The sequence below is a fragment of the Saccostrea echinata genome, unplaced genomic scaffold (genome assembly GCF_033153115.1).
Source record: "Saccostrea echinata isolate AGI-Se365-2 ecotype Australia unplaced genomic scaffold, CSIRO_AGI_Sech_v1 ptg000049l, whole genome shotgun sequence".
Classification (NCBI taxonomy): domain Eukaryota; kingdom Metazoa; phylum Mollusca; class Bivalvia; order Ostreida; family Ostreidae; genus Saccostrea; species Saccostrea echinata.
The window spans coordinates 1165084-1176440 of NW_026889798.1; the positions used below are offsets into that span (position 1 = coordinate 1165084).

Consider the following 11357-nt stretch of genomic DNA (forward strand, 5'->3'; position numbering starts at 1 on the left):
CATAACCAGGGGCAGAGAAGAAGATTATCAAAGAAATAATGCACTTTCACTATATAATTCAATAGACCCCTCCTCCTTTTCTGCAGAACCCCTGACCCAGGGGCCACAAATTTCACAATTTTGGAAGAGGCACCCTTGATCATGACCATCATAACCATGTACCTAGTACAAACTGTGATTTTACTTACGGTGGGAGAGAGGAATATTGAAGAATTTATGCATTTTCAGTATAGGATCATTAGTGCAACCCCAACTCCAGAATCCCTGACTGTTACTGTGAGAGAATATCACTTTTATTCGATAAATAATTCACAATATTTCACTGTTAAAAATGTAATGTAGAGATAGAGTTTTGTAGATGAATATGGAATTTATTTCTTGAGTCGGACAGGATTTTTTTTTAAATATTTTCACGAGTGCGAAGCAGGGTGAAAATATATAAAAAAAAAATCCTGTCTCACTCGTAAAATAAAGTTCATATTCATCTACAAAACATTGAATTTTCTGTTTATTACATTTTGAATTCTTCGATTTTCCCTTTGACCCTTTCTTTTTGTAACACAGTGTCATAGGCTGTGACGTCATAGTTGAGCGGTTGAGACATCATGTAGCTAGGCGATTGCGAGTTGAAAAATGTTGTGAACATGGATTTTTAAGGACATATTTGGAAAAACCTTGGCAGTATAAATATAAGTCTCTGTCAGGATGGCTCATTAACTCTACCTTATAACAAGCCAGGGATTTTTTAAACAATCTGCGTGAAGGGAAGGAAAAGTTTTGCCGCACTTCTGATACGTGTATTCTCACACTGTGAGAATACCATTTTGATAATCCTTTCACAATGTGTCAGAATATCACTTTTATTCAGTAAATATATATATACCCGGTATATATATATATATGATATATATATATATATATATATATATATATATATATATATATATATATATATATATATATATATATATATATATATATAAAATCATAGAAGAAAATGCACAATTACCCAAATTTCAACACAAGCGCTTTCTGGATTATTTCATAATCCGTCTTCAGGTGTACATAACATTTGAACTGTTTTTCAAAACAGATCAAAGTTTTATAATGTGATTTTATTTTAATATATAAATATCTAGAATTTTTTTTCCAGAAATTCCAAAGCCATGATTTATAATATTGATATGCAAGAAACCTCAGTTATGGCGATGATTCAATTTTATAGCAGAGTTTTAAAGCTGACTCGGGTGAGTGATGTGGCCCATGGGCCTATTGTTTATCATCGGGTTCAAGATACCATGCTGTAATATGAGACAAATGATTGACTGGACGAAAATTTGATCGAGATTTGCAAGCGCTCTACCGAGTCTATGTTGACACTTTCCTTTTTAGAGTATTTGTAATTAGGTATGTACTTACAGAGATGTAAACCTTAATTTTTTAAAATTCCATCATGCTGTAATTTAAACAAAAAATATTTGTTCGATCTGAGTACTCGGCTTGCTCCCGGAATGTACAGCTGCTGGTAAACTATATTTGTTAATATTTTAAAAACCCCATATTTCAGGAATAGACATTAACGTTTAGATTCACTTGCCCAAAGGGCAAGTAATCTCAAACTTTTACGTGCCCGACTGCAAAACTTGGTTGCCCAAATTAAACTTTAAGAAAGATGAAAGTAACTTAAAGTTAAATCATTGCTGAAAATGTCCATATGATAAGAAAAAAGTATGACCATATGCACTAACTGTCTATTTGACAGTTTAAAGTACATAAAAAAAACAATTCAATGCTATGTTTGTACATGAAATTCACTAGCTGTCCTTGTCAATCTTACCTGGAAACATGCTCTGCCGTCCAGCAAAAACCCAACCCCCTCTTGTTTTCTTTACTAATAAAATTCATACTTCTAAAAATTATTTTCGGGAAGATCCTTTCCTGAATTTTCATTTTCGAGATGACTAAAGGTAGTCACTTTCTACGAAGCATACGTCTTGATCAGGATCGATATCTTGTGTTACTGAAATTCTTTGAGTAAGTAAGTAATCTTAATATTTCCTAATAAGTAGGCAACGGAGTTGTTAGACATAGAGCTATTACCATGAAAGAAAATAATAACAAACCGACTTTTAAATGAAATTATAATATAGAATGCTACTGAGGGATTCCGAATGCAAAAACAATGTCAGGCACCTACCTGGTGGAAATAAATTTTTTAATTAATTGTTTTTTTTTAATATATAACCTAATGTAATCTTCATTTCTATCAGAAAAATTCACTTGCCTGATGGGACATGTATGTTGACAGTTTCACTTGCCCGAACTGAGATTTTACTTGCCCCGGGTAATCGGACAACTGTTAATGTCGATCCCTGTGTTTGTGTATTTATTATGTTTATATATTTAAGAAATAAACAACAATGTTAAAAAGTTCTCTGGGAAATGAACTTGGTTGGTCACATGATCAAATCCTTTGAAGCCGGAAGGGCTTCTCAGAAGATTTGATCATGTACCAACCAAGTTCATTTCCCAGTGAACATTTTAACGTTGTTTATTACTTTTATTTACATTTGAGACGAATATTCTGAATAGAACTGAATTTATTACACGAACGGCCCGCTGTATTGCTATGTCGTGATGCGCAATGACCTAGAAGCTGTTTGGTCTTGAGAGTTCGCCTCGCTCCAACATTTGAATACTTACATTGATGTTCAGCAGTCCAGTCCAGGAAATATCTGTTTGTAATGAAAAAACAATGATCGCTACTGAGAAAAATCTTACTATTATTGTATGAGTTCTTTATATATGAAGTCAAAAGCGGTGGTATCGTCTTCAGTTTACATACCTTTAAAGGAATTTCGGGTTAAAAAGGTAAGCGTGATTTTAGGCTAGGCCTAATTAAAAACATTCTTCACACCGAAGAAAGATCTAATGATCATTTGCTGCACGAAAAAAACATATATGTTTCGATAATTTTATCTTTTTCATCGTTTTAACGGCTTAGAAATTCTGACACCAGTTTCACCATGACAGAAATATGTAGACAAGATATCATCTCGCTCTGTGATTCGGTCACGCTATGACCTCTGACCCCCTAATAAGTTCATACAGAATTGAACATATTTTCTTTTCAATAGGTTCATCTAATAAGAAAAATATTTGCAAATGTAAATAGTTATTAATATAAATCTTTTAAACAACTCATTCTTTAAAATTAGTCATGTTGCTATGTTTTCACACAATATTGTTAAGTGTGCTCGTGGTAACAAAATGTGTTATTAAATTCAAAATTAAGTAACATGATTTCAATCAAATTGGACACGGAATTGGAACGTAACCACCCGACACCAATTGCACAATCAATTAATCACATAGAAGTGTAGGAACTCAAAGAACATAAATGCATATAGGATTAGAGTTCACAGGGGAAAGTTTTCTGTCTTTCAAACATATTTAAAACTTGGAGAGTTACTCCTTTTGACAGTGTTGCAAAAGCATTTACACTTGTATTGTTTTTTTTTTATTTCTAGTTTTGATGCTGTCTTTCCAGATTCAGAGATTACTGATGTAACCTTACCATGTCCAATTTCTGAGATTGATTGCATTGTCACCATGATGGACCCTTCCCATGGGTTAGCAACTGTACACAGTTTTAAACATGAAGAAAGGCAGGATTACAACTTCATGTCTGCCTCAGAAGAAACAAAGTACCCATTTGTAGAACCATAAATCCTAGGTTGTATTCTAATTGGACTTGATAAATAATTATAATGACCACTTGTTCTAATAGTGAAATAAACAAGGACACACCTGGTGAATCGGCTTCTCCATCTACTAATTTGTCACCCACCATCAAAAGCAACTTGCATGAAGTAATTGTCGTTAAAATGAAGAGTTTCACCCCACAGAATGATGTCCACCTTAAAAACATTCCCAAAATCCAACCAAAATCAGCATCTGCTTCATGTAAAACCTCCAATTCTGATGGAAGTACATCTACAACTTCTGAAAATCAGATTTCACTCACAACGCAGCTCTATTAAGGCTTCATAAAGGGGGCGGGGCCTAATTTATACGGGAAAAGTTTACTGTGACATCACACAAATATAGCAATTCCTCACAATAACAGAAAATGAAATAATTTGCGGATCTAAACTGCATAAGAGTAATGAACTACATCAAAACTTACCACTGCATTCTCTTTTGTCGCTAATTAAATCCCACACAGCAAAATATAAACAAGTCACTGATCGCAATGCACTTGTCGACATGACGTCATCATGGTGAAGTTTGACGCATTTTATGTGCAGTGAGAGGTGGATCAAGTAATTTTTTCACAGTGAAAAATGCATGTTATTATTAAACAGAATATTTTTTGAAAATCTTAGGTAGACCATTAATACAAATCTGAAACGTTTGTTTAGTGCCATTATTTAAAAAATATCGAGAGAATGTATTGAATTAATTCTACCGTGTTTTTGTCTACAGGGTGTGCATGTTTCACGCCGAGGTGCCTCATTAAATCGCGTTTTCGCAAGGGCATACACTTAATAGATCTTGACCATTTTTTGAATACACATAATGGACATATTCCTTAACTTGAAAAGTGCTGCTGCTTTCCTGAAATCGATAGCATAACTTAACAAATACATGATATACTTGGTAAAGGTCACACATATTTCGACATTAGCAAGATAACTTGAAATTTAAACTAATAAAATGCGAATTCTATTTAAAGCAGCAGCACTTTCCATAAACTATAAGTTATGTAGAAACAATCTATTACTTTAATTTTTAATTTTAACTAGGGTATGCCCTTGCGATATTGAAATTTGTTTGTGACCTACATACAGTACACATTACATGCATTTATCACGTGACTATCAAATAACGTGACCAAACCAAATTCAGTACAGAGCGGGTTATACAATGTTATTTCAAAGAATGTTAAAGTCAAAAGATAATATAGTACCTTTACAAAATTAAAATTCATTTCCAAAAGATATGTATTTATGCACGTTTATATTCTGTTGATTTTTTCGAAGTACGCCTTAACAGTGCTGCGAAATTCAAGTTATTTGCAAGCAAGTGGACATTCTGCTTTGCTTAATAATTCCAAGGTAATTATTTGTACATTGAATAATAGCCTGCCAAAGATTCCAAGTTCACCTGCAACAATACTAAGTGATCCTTTAGAGAGCACAAACAGCCTAGGGGTTCATTCTACCCTTCCTACAGCTAGTAGGAGCATGAAAAGCCTTCTAACCAATAAGTTCACTCAGGCTTGTGTGAACATGAACAGCCTCAGAGTCCAGCAGGCCTCTCAAACCACTTTGAACACCAACAACCTTGGAATGCATCAGTCACCCCAGCCTAGTTTGAACACAGACAGCCACGAGACACAACAGGTGTCCTCTCTGCCTCCTTTGAACACCAACAACCTTGGAGTGCATCAGTCCAGTCAGCCTAGTGTGAACATGAACAACCTTGCACAGCTTAAATTCCCTTTTGTGATTTATCCTGTGAACAATTTATGTATGGTACAGGTTCCTAAAAATATAGTGCTTTCATTACCAAACAAGGCAAAGAATGCTGAAAATTCTATGGGAGTATCTCAAACCAAGGCTACTACACTGTCCAATGCAATTCACATCAACAATACTGACAAGGTACCAAGTAACATGCCTATTCACCAAAATACTGCTGTTGCTGTCTCCAAACCAAATGTTATGAACAAAACAACTGTCAGCAATCCCAGAGTTCTGAACAATGGTGTAACTGTTTTAAGTGCTGTTACTCTAAATCAGCTTAAAAATGTTCAGAAAACTGTACTTCTGAAGCAAGCTTTAAATGTCCCTAGAGATTCAGTGATACCCAACAGTCAGGATATAACCTCAAATTGTTTTAAGAAAAAATTAACAACAGACAATTGCAGGCCCACACATGACACAGAGTCTCAGAACAAAACATTACCTGTGAACACTTCAAAAACAGTGGTACCAGCAGATGTGGAGGTTACAGAGCAAAGCTTTTCAGTCACCCTTCAACCAGTTCAGAAAGAGGATCCACCAACAGTCCAAAATTTGGATCCATCAACAGAATTGCAATGTCAAGTAAAAATGGAAGAAAGTCCCACTGTTATCAATGAACTTGAGTCTTCCAGACTAGTAAGAGGAGAACCACAGGTTGAAAAGGGACTTAAAACAGTAAGTATTCTGTAACTGTGTATGTACACAATTTAGTGTACAGTTAAACCTTCTTATCCCCTTGCAGGGTTTGACTTTAACTTCTACAAGTACCAGACCAGTCGGGCTACTTCCCATAATTTTTACTAGCCCTTACCATAAAATCACTAGCCCTGACCAAAATTGCAAATTTTAACTCTTATAACCTAGAATTTGAATGAGTTAACTTTTGAAACCATATTTATTAAAGACATCGTCTTTTGGGTGGGCCAATGTTTTGACAGTCTGTTCGATAGGTCCCAGTTAATTGAGTTCATTGGGACTTTCAAGTATTTTAAACCGTAATGATTATGAACATTCAACAAACTAAGTAAAATAATCATTATAAATATTATTAAATTAATTTAAAACTATACTTTAAGGAGGTTGGATCCTGCCATCAAAAGTGATGAGAATTTGTTATCAAGTATATTTTTAGAATTTATACACATAGCTTAATTAAATATCAAAACAAAAGATGGGGGTCAATGCACTTCTTTTGGCGCTACAGAGCATTTAGTTTGACCTTTTTGCACTGTAAATACGTCTTACACATAAATTAATTTTTAAAGTTTTTCCTCTAATATTTTTTTATTCGAATACATTATAAGAACAAACACAGTTTTATTTCATCTTGAATAGACACATTAAAATTTGTGACAACGAAAAAATTTTCAAATTACTCCGCATGTTCAATTATTTGACCTTTTTGCACTCAAAAAATTTCATTTTCCTGGCATTAAAAATTTAACAAGCAAAAAAATCATTTGAAAGTAATTACATTTTACTGAATTTAAAAAGAATTGTTAAAAGTATTTTATATATTCAGAAAAGAAAATAAAAAGTGGGGGTCTGTGATGTTAATTTTTAGATATTACTTAAATAATGCTAATTTTAAGCTTAAAATAGGGATATTTTTTTTCTTGATTTTCACAATATATTTGCTATATTTATCAAATATAATAATAGAATTCATGACAGTTTATTTGATATATAATTTAGAACCCGTATAAAACAGTTCACTACACAAAATAACTCTTTGTGCTGACTGCATGTAAAAATAGGAATCCAAACTTAACATACTTTAAATACTTCGAAAGAGAAAAAATGATCATTTTCTTCTAAAAAACCTTCCGCCACAAAATATAGTTCCTCACTTAATGCTTTTGGTATGGAATTTTATCATGAAGTTTTAACTGAATATAGTTTAATTGGCATTGTAGAATTCAAATTTATTGTAAGAATTAAAATTTTATGCAGAATTTTTGAAATATAGGATAAGATATAAATCTGCTCAAAAGCTCAGGAGCGAACCTCGTTAAGTAACCATTTATACCATATTGATACTGAATGACAGTAGTTGTGACTTCTCTATTACAGCCGTGGCTAAAAATAGTGATTGTATGAAGCGGGGATTTTTTTTCTTTTCACAGCGATGGCTGTTTGCAGTCAGAAAATTAAGAAAATTTCTTTAAAAAAGTTTTTAAATTATATATTTAAAAGATTGATCAGAAATGGGTGTTTAAAAGTTATTTTATCAACACGACCAATCGATCTGGTTTACGTACATTTTACATGACCAGACCACTCATTTACTAGTCTGGGTTGGTTTTATGTGCCTTAATGTCAAACCCTGCCTTGTTACAAAAATGAGAAGGGGATATAGTAATGCACTTGGGTTTGTTGGTTAGTTTGCCATTGTGTGCATAGTGGAAGTGATGTAATTTGCACCTGGATCAAATACTGCTTCGATTTATACATAGATGTATTTTAATTTATTCATCTATTGAGTGATCTTTTCTCATATTCCAATCACATAAATAAAGTTTAACAAGGGGATAATGAAACATAACATACAATATTTTGCTCTTTCCAAGTGTAAATAGTTGTGAGCAATCAGGTTCTAAATTTTTGTCATCAGCATTCATTATATTTAGTTACATAGCTTGAACTACCTACTACATGTAGTACTTACTGTGAAGTGGCTTATTACAGGTTCATGTTGCCTTGATCATTGCTCGTACTTTTCAAGCATGTAATTTGTAAACATATATTTCTTACCAGCACTTGAAAATCACCATATTTACATGCAGCTATACAATCATATACATGATACATGTACCTTGAATAACCTACATATAGTGAAGTTGCATTTCACATACCTCATGACATGAAACACATCAATACTCAAAATTTTTAAAAATGACTAAAATTCATCTTTTTTTAGAATAATGATGAAAAACAGTCATAACTATTTGGAGTTTATTTTAAAATATATTAGACTTACTTCAAAAAATAAATATGACTGTATTTCATCATTTTTTTCAAATTGTTAGGTCTGGGCGCACTTATTTATCTTGTTAGTTTTACAGGTGCACCAATTTATTTTGGTTTCAGTTGTTTGTCAAGATGTTTCTCTACACATGGATCCATGGCAGGATAGTGTACTGTATCTTATTACTGTAGTAAATGGGTTGGAAGAATTGACTTGGGAATGGAAATATAATGAAAACAAGTCATATTTTCAAAAATAATAAAAACATGTACATTATGTAGTTAGTAGAAATGACTGTTATGAATCATTTTTAAATGTGATGGATTTCAGTCTCACCCCTGACTGTAAAATTAGAATTATATAAATATAAATTTATGTATTCTCCTAGGAAATAATAAAGTATTATTGTGTTTCCCTTGCGAAAAAAGAACAATAAAAATATTACCCTCTTGTATTGAAATTAGAGAGGATATAGTAACGCTCCTGTGCATATGTGTGTGGGTGGGGCGGGGGTGGGGGAGGATGTATGTATGTGAGTGTGGTAATAAAATGAAGCTAGTTATGATTCATATCAGGATTCATTGTGCTCTTTTGGGAGGGAATGCACCACTTTTCAGTACCTCCCCTTTGTTACTTTGAATTCAGTGTGAAAGGATATAGTTTGAGATATCCAAGGATCTTGAGGGGGGGGGGGGGGGAACTTGTAAAAAGTAGTTTGGACTTTCAGTGCATATCTACACACGACTGTACATTGAAATGAAAATTTTAGTATTAAAATACTGTAGAAATACCTTTTCCATTTGGTATTAATTTGACATTGAAGCATCCCCATGATGTGTGGATTCAAGATAATTACATCAGGACTAAAGTAGTACCACAATATAGGGTAAAAATTGTCAAATTAAAAAAGAGAAAAAAAATTTGATGATGAACAACAAGGCCAAGGAGACTCAGGTGAGCATTGTGCCCTATGGGCCTCTGGTAGATGTAACTTATTCTTACACATTCCATGATTTGTTTATTAGACAAATGAAGTAAGGATTTTTTATTTTTGTGTTTCAGAAAAGGCCAAAGGAAAATTTAACAGACAAAAGAACTAATAAAGACAAAAGTAATGCAGATAAAATGGAAGAAATTGGCTACAAGTTTTATAAGTGTGGAATTTGTGAAGAGGCTTTCAGTGATCCATTAGTCCTGCAGACACACATTCGACAACACAAGGGATTCCAAAGCGAAGTTATAAAATGTGGGTATTGTGAAAAGATTTTTTCTTGTACAACTGGTGTATTTGCACATCTGAAATGCATTCATGGTATCAGTTGCGATAAACCAAAAGCTGGAATGGTAGAGGTTAACTTACCGACGTATGAAAGGAATGAAAAATCTGTGAAAACTATTCGAGTCATTCGAACAAAAATACCAAAATGCGAGATGTGTGGTAAAATCTTTCCCAATCTAGAGGTGTTTGCACAGCACAAAGAGAGAAGTGACTGTGCTAAAGTATGGTTTTTTTGTATCTTTTGTAAGCGACCAGTTCGCAAAGAAACATTTGAGGAAACACCATTGCCAAAAGAGATAATGTGTAATATGTGTCAAATGAAATGGAACAATTTAAAAAAGAACTCAGTTATAACAGTGGAGCATAATAAAGAAGGAGAGGAAAATCTCTCAGATGCAGTCCACCCAGATTTTGTGAATTTTGGTCCAGAACAGTTCAAGGAGGAGGTAAAAGAGTCCTATGATTGTTTGGGATGTCAAAAATCTTACAAGCACAAATCTGCCTATGAGAGGCACCTGAAACTAATGCATAGCACTGTAAAACCACATAAATGTGACTTGTGTGAGAAGGCCTTTGTTTTCCCTTCTTCGCTTAGAGGACATAGACTTTCACACATGAAAACAAAAACATTTGCATGTGATAAGTGTCCTAAAACATTCAAATTAAGATACGCTCTTAAAAAGCATATGTGGAAACATGAGCCGGGGAGGTTTCCTTGTGATGTGTGTGGGAAGATATTGAAATGCAAGCAGAGGCTCAGAGAGCATAAGAGATTACATACTGGTGAAAAGCCGTTTCTCTGTGAGATTTGTGGGAGGAGATTTTATAGTAGGATGGCCAGAGTTCTGCACATGAATACGCATGATTCCTCTACTAAGATACTGTGTGAGATTTGTGGAAAACTTTTTACTGAGCCATATTTACGACATCATCTGGTAAGGCACAGAATCCATGATGATTTGAGCTTGGAAACAAGATCGCGAATTTCAGACATACCTTATGTTTGCGAACATTGCGGAAAGGGCTTCTGTGAAAGGTTGCGATATGAAAAGCACAAATCGAGCAAACATAAACATAAGACCAATGTCAGTTATTCAGAAGAGATCCAGAAGAAAAAGAAAAACCCTGATGCTCGACCCAGATGTGGCACTTGTGGAAAATCTTTCACCAATAAATGGACTCTTGAAGCTCATGTAGCCCTCCATCGAGGATTGATGCGGGTAGCTTGTGATAAGTGTAATATGGTAATGCATAAAAATTCTTTGAGGCGGCACATGTTAAAAATGCACAAAACCACAAAAACTAGTCTATGACTTTTTCATGAATGTTAAAAAATATTAGTTCATAATACAAATATTTATGAGGTTAATGTGTAAGAGGAATATATACTAAAATATTAAAAATATTCAATAAAGTGTTTTAAAAAAGTGTTTTACCATTTTTTGGCTCTTCTGAGCCAAGGGCTCAAAGAGCTTATGCTATGGCCATTTGTATGGTGTGCATCAACTCTTTGAAATGTGGGCCATATCTGAAGATAAACAAAACTAGGGGAGATAATATTGAGAATATATAAAAAAAA

At 33.7% G+C, this 11357-nt stretch overlaps 1 protein-coding gene across 1 annotated transcript; it reads left to right on the forward strand.

Annotated features, from left to right (window-relative positions):
* Positions 1–5077: 5077 nt before the first annotated feature.
* Positions 5078–11156, forward strand: LOC133203301 (zinc finger protein 479-like). Its single transcript, XM_061339109.1, has 2 exons — positions 5078–6206; positions 9562–11156. Exons 1-2 carry the CDS (start codon positions 5250–5252, stop codon positions 11089–11091), a joined length of 2487 nt encoding a protein of 828 aa, XP_061195093.1. The 5' UTR covers positions 5078–5249; the 3' UTR covers positions 11092–11156.
* Positions 11157–11357: the final 201 nt, after the last annotated feature.

Excerpts from the sequence above, each read along its gene's own strand:
- LOC133203301 (XM_061339109.1), top strand. The coding sequence starts at position 5,250 with ATGAAAAGCCTTCTAACCAATAAGTTCACTCAGGCTTGTGTGAACATG. Across the intron at positions 6,207-9,561 it reads TTGAAAAGGGACTTAAAACA|AAAAGGCCAAAGGAAAATTT; the intron begins GTAAGTATTCTG and ends TTTGTGTTTCAG.